General features: G+C 34.8%; 1 protein-coding gene across 1 annotated transcript in view; it reads left to right on the top strand.

Annotated features, from left to right (window-relative positions):
- Positions 1 to 18,690, top strand: part of SLC25A12 (solute carrier family 25 member 12) — a 49,773-nt gene that overhangs the window by 4,825 nt on the left and 26,258 nt on the right. Inside the window, exons 3-6 of the mRNA XM_054070143.1 lie at positions 624 to 766; positions 5,898 to 6,013; positions 14,825 to 14,964; positions 17,695 to 17,841. Coding sequence (XP_053926118.1) covers positions 624 to 766; positions 5,898 to 6,013; positions 14,825 to 14,964; positions 17,695 to 17,841 — 546 coding nt within the window. The remainder of the gene's footprint in view (positions 1 to 623; positions 767 to 5,897; positions 6,014 to 14,824; positions 14,965 to 17,694; positions 17,842 to 18,690) is intronic.

Genomic DNA, 18,690 nt, shown 5'->3' with positions numbered 1-18,690 from the left:
TGTGGATTTTAGTTGAAAATTTTTTGTTAATAAAATTAAAACTTAAAACATTTCAGTTGACTTAAATCCTTTTTGCCTGCCTCTGTGAATTTTTACTTGAAATAAAAATGCCAAACCCATTTGTTTCAGGATAAAAATTAATCTGAAAATTACTTCAAAAAAGAGAAAAGAAACAATATATATTTTCTCAGCTAATTATAATAATGATTAGGAATAATTATTCAGAAGATATCTGCCACTAGAAATCGTAAGAAAATTTGTGTGCTGTGTTTTCACAGCATAGTTGCAAATGGAAAGCTATGGCATAGCTGTCATTTTTATAAATGTATGCAATTATCTGACAGTTTCTGAAAATATATAATTGTCTTTTTATTAGAAGATATTGGTCATTATGTGAACACATCTATTCTACAGGGATAATCTGATTGTTGGTGGTACGCAACTAGTATAGTAACACTATTAGTTTAATCAAGCCCTTTAATTTCAGAGCGGTTATGTGCAGACAGTTGTGCACTATTTTAAGTGATATTCAGTAAAGGTACTAGTTTGGTAATCACTGATAATTAGCATCTAAATGGATTCATTTTTGTTTGTGTGGTTTTGTTGTTTGTTTTTCCCTCTAGTATGCCAGTGTTGAGAAAGATGGCGAGCATTTCATGACCCCAGAAGATTTTGTGCAAAGATACCTAGGACTTTATAAAGATCCGCGTTACAATCCTAAAACAGTGCAGCTGTTGGCCGGAGTGGCTGATCAAACTAAGGATGGGTGAGAATTTTGCTTTCCATTAGAAGCTTGTAATGCTTTGGTAAATGCCTGAGTGAATGAGTTTGATAATTTCGTCTTCTAAAATACATTATTGCTTTTATTACTCTTGAAGCTTATTTAGATGATAAGGTTTTTCCGAAGTACAATACACTGTAAATTTGTGATGATTGGGAAGAATAGTGTTTAACATGCGTTTTTTTAAATTAAGATTTATTTTTATGGGCTTTTAACAATTACCACAAGTGTAGAGGAAGTTGAACTGTGAATAAGTTTAATGTAATGTGATTACTTTGAAAAAGTTTTTCTCTGTATACTCATGTCCATGATTAGACACTATGCAGAGTCTTTAGTACCTGTAATTAAACATGGAAATAGGAAAAGCTCTCTTATTTCAGTAGCATGCAATTCAAATCAAACCATTGAGGTATATTTTTACATGTTGGTTATTAGGAAAGAGAGACGCTGGTGACTCTAAATGAAAAACATGTTTGTCTAAACAAGATTAAGGTCACACCAGTAAAGCTTTTCCATTTCTGCTTTCAGATGGTATTACTTGCCGTTAGACAGTTCTCTGGAACTAACTTACAAATTGTCCACTCCGCTGAGGTAGTGCCCTCTGCCTTACTTGTCTCCAAAGGAGCCTTTTCTCTTGCTGTATTTAGGCTTCTAGTTTTGGCCTTGGATTGTAGTCGGAAACATGGACATTGTTAAAATGAGAAGGTTAAGATGGATCAAGAGAAAAGGTCAAGAATGCAGAAAGGAGTGGGTATTTTGTAGAGAAGAGAGAAAAACTTGCCGTTACAATATACAATATACAATACATTTGTAAATATATAGATGTAACTTACTTTCAGTTGAAACCCCATTAACTTCCTTGGATTTGTGAGTCTAAAACTGACCTTTGACATCACTTGAATGTTTTTGTTTTCTTGCGTTCTGCTTTAGAATATTTTATTAGTTCGTGTAATATCCTGAGTACCTTGCACAGTATCTGTGCTTTACCAATGATATTGTATATGCTGTATACATTTTACACTAAGTAACGAATGTAGGATTTCCTGTTTGATGTAATGTTACATGATTTTTTTTTAGGAAGGTGCCGCATGTTGGTAGTACGTTTGAGATAGACATACATTTGATAAATCCAAATGCCATGTCTCTGTATTTGCAAGATGTGGCTGCAGTTTATTACATTGTTGTGGATTGAAAAGGCCATTTTGTTTGCATGTTTTGAAATAATAATCTAATTGATGACTGTAAACCAACATGCTGAGTATCTTGTTTCTTTGAAAACTATTGGTTATCTTCTACGATGTGTGTTTCTTCAGAAAATGTCTTATGAAAGGATATTTCTTGCAGTAAGAAATTAATAACTTGTTTTATTGCTACAACAGAACTTTTATGTTCAGGCATCAATTTTTCTTGCTTTCCCTGTGAGTATAAGTTTGTATTGTTGGGGTTTTTTTTCTTTTCTTTTTTTTTTTTTTAAATCTGGGTAGTATTTGAATTGAGATAATAAAAGAAGGGTAAGTATGCTTTATCTGCTGTATGTGAACAGTGGGAATGGGAATTATTACCATATGGTTTGCAATGCAAAATGTTTGTCTGTCTCAATACTTGTCTGAAACTTATTTTCCTAAATTTTTTAATCTATCTCTAATATGTATTTAATGTAAAGAATTTGTTGTATCCCCATTATCATCATTGGTTTATTTATTTACTTTTAGATTTGCGTTCTTCTATTTGTAGTGAGCTGTAATATATCAAAATCCAGACTCTAATAACTAATCGTCTGCATAGAGACCCTAATCTGTAGCATGAATAATTATTGTAATCTTCAACTGAATTCTGGAATACATTACATCTTTCCAAGGACTTACGGTTACTTTATGAAGTCCAAGGAAGTATTAGTAGTCCAATTCCGTACATAGGTTTATAAGTTAAATGACAACCCAATATCACACAAGTCCTTGATAAGCTTTGGATTCTGTTACAAAATTTCATTCTTATCTCAGCTATCGTATTCTCTCGGCCTTGCTTGCCCTTCAAATAAATTCTCAAAGTGTTATCAGTAACTGTTCTTCGCTAATGTTTTTTTATTTAATTTAGGTTTAAGTTTGACACTTCAGAAAAAAAGCACACTTGGAGCTGTCTGTCTGTAGCCATACATTTAAGAAAATGTTTTCTAATTTTTTTCTAATGGTAACTTGATCCTTACTTAACTGTTCGAGAATGCTATTGCCTTCTCCCATTACTACAACACAAGCCTGGTTTGCTATAGTGGAACTCTGTAAGGTAGCTCTTAAAACAGATGACTGCTCGCTTTCGAAGTGTTTAATGTTACAAATCCGTGTTCTGAGAAATTAAGGTGATGAGCTCTGAGTGAGAGTTTGGCCTAAACTTTCCTGGCTGCTTTCTGTTTAATACAACAGGCTTTCACTGATGCTGTAAGCATTCCCGTGTCTTCGGCCCGGAGGCACTAGTTTTTAAATTAGTGTCCTCTCTGAATAATGGACTATATGTGTACCAAATCCAGCTTCCCAATTACATGAGTCAATTCACATTAGTTGGTATTGCAGTTTTAAAATCAAAGATTTTTTTTCTCCCTTCAAACCTTCAAAATTTCACAGCAGTCATTCAAAATTCTTCATTTTAGTGCTTGTTTCTGGATACTCTTTTTATCAGCGTATCAATCTTAAAATTTGGAAGTGTGTTCTTAAGAAGAAGTCCTGAAGAAAGAGTTGATGTTTCGCAGGATGGATAGTCACAACAGAACTATACATAATGTCTAAAGGCTATGTTGTGTGGGGAAAAAAGAGCAAAGAGTTGTAGGAAGAAAGGAAAGATAGAGGAGAACTGTAAACAGACGGCTTACTTTGTGTGCTTTTGAAGGATAACAGTACAGAAAAAATAACAGGAAAGGAAATTTTTTAAAATATTACAGATAAAATGAAAGGTGAGTGATTTGATATTGTTATGGAATCTCTAATGCAGTGGGTTCACTGGGTGATACTTGAAGTAGTGATTGGGTGGGAAGCTCAGTCATTCTGTTTAATGCAGCTCCTGTTATCTCTGCCCTAATGGATAACAGAGGATCACAGGCGATATCCCTGTACTTAGGTATTGCAAGTTGAATATATGAAAAGGAAATTGAACATGTCTGTCTCCTTTTGCTGTAGGCACTGTTAAAGTGAGACCTCTGAAGACGGCTTCTTTCAGGTTCAGAATGTATTCTACAGAGACCATCACTTGCTTCTGTCAGTTATAAAGCTTCCTGGTTAGGAATTAATTTGCATGTCCAGTTTACGCTTGTATGTGAGCTATATTTGAAAATGTATTAAATTTAAAATTATTTTCTCTGATACTAACCCTTTGTTAGACCATCCTTTGGATGAAATTGACTTTGCGTCTGAAGAACCATTCTCACATCTCTGATTCTTGTGGCTAAAGTGTGATAAATTAGTATCATAATTCTGTATTTGCCATATTTTAATTCCTTTCAAAATCACTGTTTTTTTCTCTATTTTCTGTATAATGCACACACACAAGAATGTTAGAGTATATAACCTCTTTTTGTTTAAAATATCTCAATCCTGCTCTCTGTGTACTTACACAGAGAAAGACTAGTTAAACTAAGGAATAATGTGGCTTGTTTTTTTTTTTCCTGTAGGGAACAGAATTTATACTTGACTCATTAATTCTAAGCAATGTACGAAGCAATTGCTATGAGCTAATGATATCCTATGAAGAGCACCAAATTCTAGGAAAATGTACCATCTACAGCGATATTCTATGTTTTACCAGCATCTACTTTAATAGTACATTTTTTGTTTAGTTTAAAAAATGTAATTAAAATTCTTATTCCCATTGATGATTTATTTGATGCTAAAATAGATTTCCTATTGGTTTTTTTCTGTAAACTGAGCTCAGGAACTTGTAACAGGATGGAATATTCTGAGTCATCAAGCTAAGTCTCCTAGTTTTACAAGGATAAAGACACACCATAGTTTTAATAAACGGAGTTTGCTCTTAAAACCTGAAGTTTTTGTGTGCAGTATTCTGGAAAGGCCGCAGTGTATGCCTGCTGTAAATATCTTTGTGGATATATGATTTTGTCCTTGTGCCAGAATTATCCTTTATCTTCTCCTGGCTTAGGGCTTATCTTTCTGTAGGTGTTCTTACATATGGCATTAGATTCCCTTTTTTCTGTTAGGGAGAATAAACTGAAAAACTTACCTGCAGAAAAGTTATTTATGATTATCCTTACAGATAGGTGTGCATACATTCAAGTCTGAGTTAATACATTTTGAATTTCTATGCAACATGACAGAGATGTTGTGGGAACCATATCTGGGGATACTGCTGCTTCCTTTCTTGCACAGAAACAGCTTTCCTAAAGCATCCTGAGTTGCATTTTTCTATATGGCGACTGTCCTCCATACAGAGCTCAGTCTTGTGATCTGCTGTTACACAAAATCCTCCTGCCTTCGTCATGTCTGTCTATATGTCCAGATGTTCTTATAGTTTCTTCCTTTCTCGTCCTCAAGTACATGACTCTGTGGTTCATGTTATAGTTGAAGAATAATATTTTTTCTATATACATAGTAAAATTTTTTTTTTCCAGAACCTGTTTTTTTAAATGAATGTTATATGCTGTTTTAAGAAAATACATATATCATGTATTATATTCCTATAGCTGCATTAGACTTTCTTTTCTTTCGTATTAGAAATACATATACGAATTAGTAATACAATGACAGCTCTGTAAATCTCTTGGTGGTAGAATTTCTGTGGGTTTTTGTCTTGATCTTTAAGTGCTGTCTGCTTACATTTGTAATTATAAGGTAATAAATTGTAGGCGTTCAGTGAGAATGGATTATATTTTGTTGTTGATGAATATGAAGAATTCAGTCCTTTTATACTGGAGGAAACTGAATTGCATAAAGGTTAAAAAACTACTTAAATGTAACAAATACTTTTTCAGTTTCTAAGGTAGGGCCTTAGCTTTCTTGTATTAGAATTTTATTTTAGTAATTGGATCATACACTTTTCTAGAGCATCAAGCACAAGATATCACTGGCATTGTGAATAGTTTTTGAAATCTTTAAAACTTTTGTATTTTCCTTTGTAGGTTGATTTCCTTTCAAGAATTTTTGGCATTTGAATCTGTTTTGTGCACTCCAGATGCAATATTTATTGTTGCTTTTCAGTTATTTGACAAGAGTGGCAATGGAGAAGTAACATTTGGTAAGAATACCTAAAGAAAAACAGTTTAAGGAAGCGATTACAGTAGTATAAATCATAATAATCATTCATCACCATTGGTGTGTAGAAATGCATATTGTGCAGTGCTGTACTGATTTCCTAAGACTTCGCATGAGTAAAATATTTTTTTTCTTTTGAGTGGTACATGCTTAAGAAATACACAGAAACAAAGTATATTTTGCTCTGTCATCTTGAAACAAGATTTTTTTATGTTCCTGAAATAGTTAATACAATGTTGTTTTGTTCATTGTCATCCTGAGGAAAATTCTGCTGTGGACTTTTTGAAACCCTTCATTGATGAGGACTTTTTAAAATATGTTGTGGAGCTCCACGTATCTTTGAAGAATTGTCATTAGATACAGTAGGAGCTCAATATAGACATCAAGGAGGTATAATCTTTTTAATTCCTAATTTAGTGCTCCATTTCTTGAGGAGCAAATCTCACCTTGATGTTATGAGTGTAACTTTCTACTAGATAATATATTTAAAAATTAGGACAAAAATATGGCCTTTACTTTTTACTTTTTTTTTTTCCTTAATCACATAAGTGAGTAATTGGGCAAAATTCTTTAGGCTAACTATGCTGCTTTATGATGTTGCTAAATAAATTTCATTCACATTGCAGTTTAAAGAGGACAAGGTTTTATTTTTAAAACTTCATATGTTTATGAAAATTAGATAAATCAATGCGAAGAATTTTAATAAAATGGAATGAGAATTAAATGTTATTTCTATTCAAAAGAATAAAGCTCTCAATAAAGAAAATATAAACTACGCTTGGATTTGTAACCACTTGCTGTTTACACTATTTCATTCCTCTGAAAACTGTTGCAGCTTGTTGAAAAAATAAAAGCAAGGGTCTTTTTATGGAAACAAACTACTTGACTCTACCATGTCTGTTAAATTGCATTGTTAACTGAAGGGTCAAATACTAAGCAATTTGGATACACAACATCTTGAAAAGAAAATATTTTAGAACTTAAGGTGAAGTTGGTAAACACAGTTATTAGAAAGTTACTGCAATCATTGTGACCATGTTAATGATGGTATATTAAATAATCTCACAAAACAGGGGTATGCGCTTTGTGGCTCTCATGCACACACTTGAAATAGCTGGTTCTGTAAATGAAGAAGTAATTTCGACTCGTATGCAGATTCCTTAATCAGGCTGAGGTTTGTTATTTTTATGTGCGCGACATTATAGTAGAGGCTAAAAGAAAACACAAACAAGAGAAACTGTAAAATGGAGAATTGCACAGTTTTTTCCATGTGTTTCTCACTGAATTTTTTTTGTAAGGCTGATATATCCTGAGTAGGAAATGAGGGAATTTAAAATTCACTTTTGATTTATTGTTTTTACAAAACTAACTGTATTGAAAACATTACTAGATCTAGTAGTATGTTGTAATGTATCAGTGGTACATATTTTTGTGTGACAGTTCCCATGTTTACTGCTGCTTTTTTGTGCTTTTTTGCTGTTGTTTCTTGTAACATGGGCTGCTTATTTCTACTTCATAAGCGTATCATACAAATTAATGCATATGGGAAGAATGTGAATGATGATATATGACACGTTCAGAATTTGGTAACTGCAGTTCATTTCCAAGTCGGTCTTATGGCCTGCAGAGGCTGTTTTATAAATAAGTCCTACACTTTTTCATTTTTACACCACATAGACAGAAAGGCACAGAGTTTAGATTCATGTAAAAAGAGGAGAATATATAAAATTAGATCTTAAAGTTAAAAGTTAAGTTATTAGAAATATACTGAAATGGAGTAAATTTAGACAATCGGCGTGAGAATTGCTATCAGATGAGTCAGCTTTCTTTTAGGAAAAGTGAGTAATGTGTCCAGTCTGCAGATAAACCATGTTGTTTATCGGAGCAAACGTGAGTCAAGATTTTCTAGCTCAGATGCAATGCTCTGTGGATGTGATTGCATTGATTCCAAGGCTAACTCAAGCCAGTAAGTCTTGCCAGAGATGGCATGGATTGACTTGAGTTTTTTCTGCAGTGTGCATCTGGAACAAGGGTTGGAGGTGCTGGAGAATGGAACACAGACTCAACTTGGGTCTGTTAGGCCATAACTTGAACCCAGCACTGGCCTTGCTTGACATGAGATAATGTCTCAAAAGCATTTGGGGTAGGACTGTATGGCATTTTCAAAAATCCTGATCTACTCAAATTCTCAGTTTTCTGGAGAAAGTTAAGTATACTTGTGGATTTTAGAGCTGTCTCTGTATTTGAAAGGTTCCCATCTCCTTTTTAGGATTTGTATACTGGCATGGACTCCCACGATATTTGAGCACCTTAGCTTCTTGCAGTCCTGTTTAGTTTCAGTCTGCCAGTTGTCTCTTCAAAAGTTTAGCTTCCAATTCTCCAATGAGGAGACTATTGAAGTTGTATTACAGAAGAACCTTTGTCTTATAAGTTCAGAAATGGAAGAGGGAGAAACTATTTGGTAGAAATATTTGTCAGCTGTGCTATGATGATCTGTGTCTTTGTCTTTGTCTCTGCAATATCATATGTTAATTTGGATTGTTGAAACAGGAAGCCTTCTGTCACATCTATGTCATCTATTTTCTTATTGCTCTCGGGCATTTTTTTCTGGAAGTTTGGGGTATCCAGAAATCCTGTATGAATGACTGCCATGAATGTGCAGATAGTATACTGCAATATTTGTATAGTGGGTCCATTGCAAGAACATGAAATTAGACCTGCTTTGTATGAGGAAACTGTACAGCCTACTCAGTACTCTTTACATTTTTCAGCCACACTGGACTTGCTGCCAGCTTGGTGAATAAAAAGCAATGAAATTACTATTTTAATAGTCCATTGATATAAGGGACAGTGTGGTTTAAATTACTTTTTAATCATGGACAAACAGGAAAAAAACATTTCTTTTCTTGATCAAGTGCTAGTCCATCTTCATAAATGGTTCCTAGGTGAATATTTTATGGGAAATGCACTACTGATAAGCCCTTACAATGTTGCTTTAGCTATGAAATATTTAAAAGGTAACTGCTGAAGCTGATAAAGAGAAGTGATTTTTTTTCTTTTTATGCATTGTCTTTCTTGTTCTGGGTTGCTGTCGGTAGCCAGAGAAGACTGACAACCACTGTGCTTTTTTGATCACGGGATGTAACAGATTAAGCTACTTAACATGAGTGAAATATTTAAAAATGCTGCATAAAATTAATGCTGTTGCACTGAGGAAGCTTCCTTTAATGGCTATTCAGTGAAGGTCTTTTGATCTGAATTCAGGTTAAAGCAAACTTGAATATTAAATCTGCTCAAGCTATTTGGTTTCCTTCGATATTGAAGCAGATAATCCTTACTGTGATCAAAAGATGAAGTCTGTGACTATCCCTGAAAGTTCTCTCAGAAATGGGCTGTCTAACTGGAAGTAAGAGGATTCTCTGTAATTTATCCCTTCAGCAAACTATACAATAATCTGGGCTGTATCACTTTTAATTGGAATGTACAATTTCAAGGCTTTTTCCAGCTGTTCTTCCTCGTAGAGTTACCACAAAGAAATCCATTCTCTGATAAACCAGACAATTTCAGAAACACATTTTTAGTTAAGTACACATGCTGGTATGGTTAGAAAGATAGAGCTAGAATAATGAGATTTTGAAACAATTTTACTGCCTTCATGATTCTTCTGTATCCAGACTTTTTACTTTATTTTGGAGATAATTGGAAAATATTTGTGGAGCTGAACATTAGGCTTTTAAAAAACATCCTGCAGCTCAACATCTAATTAAAAATATTTTGCAGAATATAATTGCCTCTTCTTTAAAGACACTGGAGGAAGTAAGGGGAATGGCTGCCTAGTAATGCAGCTATGTGAAGGTTGCCTTGATATTGGTGAACTGAAATTATAAACATCAGTGTAATAGTTTTAGAAGTTGCACATACAGTAACAAATTTTGATCTGGGAAAGAAAGTTCAGATTTATCTTCATCAGGACATAGAGTTTGAGAACACTGGAAGAAGGTGATTGAGAAGGAGTAAAATAAATGTTATAGCTCTTTGCCTTTGCGTATTATTTTTCAGGAGACACAGGTCACTCCTAGTACTCGCTCCTCTACCATTTCCAAGAGAGCAGTTGGATTGAAAGTGCCAGGATTTGGGTTTATCTTGAGGGTTCTGCTCCTTAAAAAGTATTATTTGCAACTAGCATAAAGGCTAGAAGCCTTTTAAAATGTAAACAGAAAATATCTCATAATCACATGGCTACAGATGTGAGGATATAAGAAAAACACCATTTTTTATTGAGGATGCTTTAAACTAGAACTGTTGTTTTTCTTGGCTTCCTGGTTGCCATATATTAGTTGCCTGTTTTCAATATGTCTTTTGCTTAACATGTGCAGATAATGTAGGAATCATCACTGTATGTTATGACTTTCTTTTGTCCTCATTTTTTTTTTTTTCTGTTTCTTGTTTGTTTCATTCCTGTTGTATGATTCTTTCAGGTTTAAACCACAGTTTTAAACACTAGTGAGTAGTGCAGGATGGGACCTCCTCCTTACTTTTTATAATAATAATATAGTATTAAGTTCAAAACCATAGATCAGCAGGAGGGGATGGAAAAGGAGAACTCTGCAATAAAATGATCTGTATTGACAATTTGTTGTTATGGCTGTCACTAATCTTAACCGTAAACAGAATCACTAATCCTTTCAAAATATGATTATGAAATTCAGTGTAACTATTTCTAGTTAAGCTTTCTCACTTTTCCTGCCACTAGTTGTTTTGCTCTCACATCAGAGTAATTATTGTATTATTTACATTTGGATCACTCAATATAATTCTGTTGCATCAGGTGCTACAAAAAAAGTCTTTTTGCCTTTAACTGTGATTTTTTAGTTTTATGCTTGAAAGTGCAAATACATAGGATTTGCTGTTACCAGAAATAGTGAAAAATAGCAACACAGAATACATTAAAATGCATTGTGTGCGTTAAGGCTGAAACATGTACAAATGGGACTGTAGATGACTGAGTAGGCATTTTATAAAAAGGAGCCCTTTTAAAACAACCAACCTTTAGCAAACTTACCTTAGTACTTAAAATGATCACATTTATATTTTTGTGTCTCTGACAAGTGTGATTGATGTTCTATCACTGGTGGGAGGGAATGGCAAACTGTTAGCAGGCGGACAGCACTGGGGTTTTGTGAGGTTTTCCCTTTGCATCTTGGTGAGCCGATAAGTCAAAATAAATAATAGGTACTAACTCAAGGCTTACTTGGGGTACTGAGCTCATCCTCACCGCGGGCCATCAGCAGGACATCATAGTGTTTATAACGTAAAGTATTCTTCCTCCTTCTGTGAAATTCAGTATTGCTTTAAAACTTTGTTTTTCTTATATCGTTTTTCTGTGCCCGATAGATAATGATGTTTGATGGAGGTTGAGCCAGACATGTGTGTGCTGCCTGCAGATAGCTGCTACAGGCATCTATAATTTGTTTAAAATGATTGGGTGGGGAAATTCTGAAGCAATCTTGAGAGAATGCATGTCGCCTTGGAGGTAATGTACTAGTGCACTAGAGGAGTGGGTTTATTGTTCCTGGGGCTGATGGTAAGTTGAGTATGTTATCAGGCTGCTGACTTGTATGCCTATCTGAGAAGAAAATGCATTGCTATAAGTCTGGAAAGAAAGTTATCAGCTCGGTAGGAAAGAATTCCACTGTGGAAAGGTGAGCAAAGAGTAGGAGAAGACATTAGTAAATGAGCAACATGTATTGACAGGGACAGTGAATGCATTCTGTAAAATGTCATCCTAAAATGAAAGGGTTTAAAAATAATTTGCTGTTTGCCCCCTGCAGAATAGCTCTGTTGGAAATCTGAAGTACTTGTAGTTTATCTTAATTTAGAAGCATTACTGGTTTTTGACTGAGTGAGATGATGAAAAAAAGCAACCTCCCCCCCCCCCCAGCGACTGTACCTTAATATTACCTTTTTTCTTTGTTGTCAGCGCCTTGCTTCTACTGTGGGGAAAAAAAAAAAAAAAAAAAAAAAAAGACGTTTGATCATAATTCAAAGTGGTGAAAGTGTAGGCAATGATCATATTATGTATAATTTCTGAAATGTGATTGTCCATTTGCTGGTTCTCATCACACAAGTTCTTAGTTGTGGTGACGGCTATTTCCTTTAATGTAAGAGAATAGCCAACGAAATTGGATTAAAGAGATATTATGAAGAAAGCATTGCTACTCTTGGGCAGAAGTAGTAAATTTTAGTGCTTATCTAGAGATATTTGAGAATCTCAAATGGCTTTGGAAAATTTCATTTAGGGTTTCAGTGGTTTTAACTGTGTCAGTTATTCACAACAGGTACACAGTTTTGCTCCTGTACCCCAAGTGTTTCATAAACAAACCCAACATGGAATTAATTTGGCATTAGATTCAACAGCATATCCTTAAACCCAGACTACTGTAATATATGCAGTGTCTATTACTGATGGTGAGTGATTGCCTGTGGAAGAAGAATGGATAAGGCACCTCAATTTTCAGAGAAGCACCAGGCTAATCTGGATGCCGTTTTGTAAAGTTGATTAGCCCTTACTGGGATTCTCCAAGTACCTATACACTTGACTACTGAATATAAATGTATTAATTAATTTACCAGTATTATTTTCATGTGCTGAAGAATCTTGACTTGTGATGTGTTGACAACTAGTTGTAAATGTTTTTAGGACGGAAAAATCAATAGAGTGGGAAATTGATTCTTGCTTTTTTAAGTAGAATGCAATTACGTGTTTGAATGAGGGTTATGAAAAGTCCAGGAGCTTAAGTCTCATTAAAAATAATTGAATTTTTTTTCCATATGAACATGTAGGAATAATTTCTTATAACAAAAACATGAGGATTCTTTTAACCTTTCTCTAAGTTTAAAAGAAGCAATCATTGGAAAGAATTGGAAGTAAAATTTTAAATTTCATGGCTGCTTCAGCATATTCTTTCCTAAGTTTTCATTAGGAGAACTTGATGTGTGTTACAGACGTGTTGGTGGTCACTGGCCGGCACCCTGTTTGTGCATCAGTAGCCAAGCCAATAGATTGGACTAAGCAGACCTGTCCTCTGTTCCATTCAGAGCTCAGTGCCACGTGACAAGCTCAGCAGTGAGCTGCACTGATCTGTTTGAGTTTGTAGTACATGACAAAGTTTCTAGGTAGTTTGAACAGAAGCTGCAGTGGACCAGTGGTAGGTGGGGAATTTAAATTTCCTGGTTTCTTGATCTGTAGTGATGATCAATAAATCTACTACAGACAAAACTTTCAGTGGAAGTATGGCAAAGTAAAATAGTTTAGCACTATATATTGGGTGGTTTATAATTTTCTTAACCAACAGCTGGCGTGGTGGAAACTGTGGTTTAAATTGCAGTTTTTTGACTGTCGTCTATGCTTGACCTTTAAGTAAGGGCTAAATTACAGTTAAGTCACTTACTAGCTATAATCTGCCCTTTGAATACATAATCTCAAACTAACTGTGAAGCAGGTGATCTAGCCAAGGAATCCTGCTTTGTGTGTCCCCATTGTGAGACAGATTTGTTCTGAACAGTCCTCTTCCTTTCCTCATTGAAAAGATAAAACCACATAGTGATTTACCTAGATTAGATGTAGAATGAGTAGAATGGCTGTAGAATTGAAGGAATGAATGAATCAAATAGTCCTTTAACATAGTGAAAGCAACATGTTTACTCCAAGTAAATAGCTCTCAATGGAATTATCAAATGATATTAAAGTTCTTCTCATTGCATTTTATCCCTTAGAAGAACTATTTAAACATAAAAGAAGAGGTGTGTTTCCAGCTTAAATATTTTGTACTTTATTCTAAATATAAGCTATATGCCACATTTTATTTTGGTTGTTAACAGGTTATAGGTTAGTTGATAAATCAATTTGATTACTTTGAGGTAGATTTTGGAAAGTCTTCACATAATATGGATAGGTGTTCAGTTATACTGTTTGTGTGGTTGGATAATCTGCACAAGAAGCAGGCTTGTTTTATGGCATGACAATGCCGTGTATGAATAATGCATCCTTTTTTGCAGATGAGGTTTTTGACTGAATTCAGATAATACATCTGGCACTGAGGTTTCAGTTGTACAGTATACATACGGAGAATTCCATATTCTGAAATGATGGTTTTTTTCTTTACTTCGTTTAAAAGAGGACATCTCTATCTTCACTTATCTTAAAACATTTTAATAACTGAGACTACCAATTATGTTTTATAGGATTTGATTTTTGTGCTAAGGCCTTATCAAAAGCTTTTAATAAGGTGCTTTCTGCTGAGTTAATGATATGTTTTAGATGGCATTTCTTATACCTATCTTCAATAGACATATTCAGACAGTGTGATTGTAATAATCAAGTTTCAATCAAACCATACTTAGTATGACAAATACTGTGTGAGATTGTAGTGCAGTTATTCGTGCTCTTGAGAAAGGGCTTAATTTGACTTCTAGCAAAGACAGGGAACCACTATTGATTTTTATATCAGAATGCAAAATAGCTCTTATTTGTCGTATAAGAAGGAAATTGCTTCTTAATTAAAACTAAATAAAACACTCACTCCAAGGTTTTATGCAGTAATACAGAAAGTATCACGTTGTGTTGCAAATATGTTCTTACACAGGTCTCTAAAGGTTCAGTTAGCAATTATTCTTAACAAACTAAAACACTTCTTAAACACTGCTTAAAACATCACTTATTTGTATCCTTCATGGAATGTTTGTAGACTTACTGTACCCCAAAGCTTACTTGTTGTTTTTCCCTCCCCCAAAGCAAATGTCAAAGAAATATTTGAGCAAACTCTTATTCATCTTCAAATCCCCTTCAACTGGGACTGTGAGTTCATTCGACTGCATTTTGGACATAACAGGAAGAAGCATCTTAACTATTCAGAGTTCACTCAGTTTCTTCAGGTCAGTTAATAACCTTCTTCCAAAGCAGAACTGAAATTCATTTTCACTTCTAATAATACTCTAATGCCATTAAAAAAATTTGGTCTTATTCCAGTAGTGATATCATTATGCGATACTAATCCTGAGAGTTGTGATGATCTGTTATTTCTCTATACAAGCTCTGTAAGCAGTGTGTACTCATTGTACTTTAATACCATCCTACAAAAGAATGGGACTATATATACTGTTTATAAAATTAGCCATTTTACTGATTGTTGTTAAACTGAGTTGAGGGTCTACTTCTTTTGTCATAGGAATTTAGTAGCAAAACTAACCTCTACCAGAGAAAGATTGCATCCTTTATATAACCAGTTGTTATTAACCATGTAACTCCCCATATAAAGGCTTTAGCTTCTTTAACAATTCTTCTAGTTTTATAAATGTTATCCTAATACCCTTTTTTGCTCTCACTGGCATGTATGCTACCACACATGTATTGGGAGTTTGGTCTTTAATGCAGCCAGCTTCACAGGAGGCAAATCTGCTTTCCTGGAATGTTTCTGAAGTACCCTCTAGGGAGGCTTTAAAGGCTTTCACTCCTAAAACTGAACTTTGTGCTAAGCCAAAAATGTACAGTAAAAACGTATTATTAATTGAGCATTATACTAGAAGGAAGTAAAGGAAGACATCAGTTATAAAGGAGAAAAGGACAGTAGGAGAAATGTACATTGTAATTAACGAGAAAGGGTAATTGTAGATAACTGTACTGAACTTTATAAATTATCGTGCAGTGATCACCTCATGGTATTACTTACAGTTTTCTGTATAGTAGATCTGAAAAAAAAGTAGATTATATACTTCCAGATCTGGTTTTGGTACAAAATAGTTTTGGACATACTGCCTTAAAAGTAAGGAATGATAGATGTGCTTTAATATAATCTGTAATTATTGTCCAGGATAAAAATAGACCATAAAATCATAGAATGGTTTGGGTTGGAAGAGACCTTTAAAGGTCATCTAGTCCAGCCCCCTGCAATAAGCAGGGACATCTTCAGCAGGATCAGATTGCTCAGAGCCCCATCCAACCTGACCTTGAACATTTCCAGGGATGGGGCATTCACCACCTCCCTGGGCAGCCTCCAGTGTTTCCCACCCTCATTGTAAAAAATTACTTCCTTATATGTAATATAAATTTACTCTCTTTCAGCTTAAAACCATTACCCCTTGTCCTGTCGCAGCAAGTTCTACTGAGAAGTCTGTCCCCATCTTTCTTATAGGCCCCTTTTAGGTACTGACAGGCCATAATAAGGGTCTCCCTGGAGCCTTCTCTTCTCTGGGCTGAACAACCCCAGCTCCCTTACGCTTTCTTCACAAGAGACATGTTCCATCCCTCTGATCAATTTTGTGGCCCTCTTGTGGACCTACTCCAACAGTCCATGTCTTTCCTGTGCTGAGCTGTATCTAGATCTGGAGCAGATGCCAGAAAAACACGTCTGACCAGATAGAATCTGTAGCCTATATTGTGAATAGAAATACTGGAGTTTGGCACAGTCCTTCAAGGCTGTGGTATAACTTGTTGTTACTTTCAAGGAATAAACTGTCCTGCATTTGATACTACATATTTCAAGTTATTCCAGGCACAAGTTTGGGACTCTAGTGTGGAAAAAAAGAGATTGCTAGTGAGAAGAATCTTTTTGTTGGGAACCCAGAGCAAAGTGATAAATATCTATTCTGTTTTTAGTTTATTGTTCCAAGATACTGTCACGTAAGGTACAGCAACCTCTTACTGTCATTATATAATAAAAGCCCTTCATAGGGAAAAGGTGGCGTGAGCTGCAGTAATTTCAGTATGAACACAAGTTGGATATTGTCCCTTCTTTAAGATTAGGTTGGTTTCCTTATTTGGTCTAACAGCATTGTGTGGTTTTTGGGACTTGGATCAGAGCAGGCTTGTTGCACCCTGATCTAGAAAACCTTCATCTTGAGGTTATAAGACTTGAGAAATTACTGTAAAGGTGATACAAGCTAGATAGTTTGCCCTCTTCTTATTGTCTGTCAGAACGTGGTTATTATATTAGCTGCTTCTAGAGGTGTGAATGACAGCTGAATGTGCTTTATTGTTTGCTTGAATAGGAGGAAACAACTTTTTCGGGACATAGAATTTATGACCATCATTGTTATCTTGAGGTTGGGTTACTGCAGTGTGCTTTATATGAAGTTTTTTACAGATTATATAGTAGCTTTAAATTGCCTGAAATGAGCAACTATTTTTGACATTATGGGAGGTAGCTGTTGGGGGCAATCTAAATCTGTATTATATAATTTTCACTGTCCTCTCGTTTACTTTCAAGTGCTTTTCAATGAGTTAGTTCATAATAACACAGTCGTATTTCAACTTGGATGTGTAAGAGATCAGCTCGCTTTAAGATCAATATCAGAAGTTTCTCTAGCAGTTAAGTATTTAATAAAGCAATAGATATCAGACAGGGCATGGGTACGTGAATTTTGTTTCTCAAAAAATTTAGTGAAAGTGCATATTTCCTTACAGTTGATTGGAGGCTTTTCCTTGGCAGCGGAATGAATCTGTTATTTTAGTTGACCTGGCCTTTAAGCTTAACCTGCAGTTGTGCTGTGGTCTGCGTGCACGGACGTATTGAGTCAAGCTGTAAGAATGTTAAATTAGTGAGAGTTTTGTGAACAGTGAATTACAGAATTTACTTCTAATCTGCTATTTCTGAATATTGGTTCTAGGAGCTGCAGTCAGAACATGCAAGACAAGCCTTTGCATTAAAGGACAAGAATAAAAGTGGTATGATAACTGGGCTGGACTTCAATGACATCATGGTAACCCTTCGCTCGCATATGCTAACTCCATTTGTGGAAGAAAATTTAGTTTCAGTAAGTGTAAAGAAATGTGCCTTTATTTCAGCATGTAATAAGTGGAATGATTTAAGATATTACTACTTCTCTCCCACTTTGTCTTCATCTACCTGTTTATTACTGCCTTGATGCAAGAGATTATCACCTTCATAACAGGGTGGGCAAGTGAAACATGGCAGCACTCCTTGGCTGCGGTCAGGAGAACATTTCTCAGTCTGGTTTACATGCCTAAAGTGCTGTTGGAAACAATTTGAATTGGTCCACTACACTTTCCACTAAAGCAGGGCAAACTGTACTTGGCACAGAAAGGACGTTCTGTGCCAACAGAACTTTAGGACAAAAGTGTCTAATTATTTAAATATACGAGAGATCTCAAAAAGTGGAGACTGCTTACAGTTTTTTCCTTTATATACTCTTACATTCTTTTCTTTTTCAGATCAGAATTTGGAACATCAGTTTGTAAATTCTAGAGGTAGAATGGTTACAGCTGTGATAGTCTGGCAAGATCTGTAGGTAAAGTAATGACATGAAAGCTATAAACCAAAAGTATATAGTATTCAAAAGTATATAAGAATGAAAGTTATATGAAATATAAAGTGATATATTTTCTCTTAATATTTTACCTATAAATCTTGCCTAGCCTAACTAATAAAGCATACCATCTTCCGTAAAATTTATAGTAACTACTAACTTTAGGCTTTAAAATAAATGGTCACTGCTGTATGTGATGTAAGAAGTCAGTTAGCGCGTTTATCTAAAGTAGCATCTACATACATTTCTCTATTAGAAATAGTATTACAAAAATACTCAGTGACACATTTAACATATCAGATAAATTGAATAATAATCTACTTATATGATTATCTC

This window comes from Cuculus canorus, chromosome 6 (genome assembly GCF_017976375.1).
Source record: "Cuculus canorus isolate bCucCan1 chromosome 6, bCucCan1.pri, whole genome shotgun sequence".
In the NCBI taxonomy this organism is placed as follows: Eukaryota; Metazoa; Chordata; class Aves; order Cuculiformes; family Cuculidae; genus Cuculus; species Cuculus canorus.
This window is presented reverse-complemented; position numbering and strand designations above follow the sequence as displayed.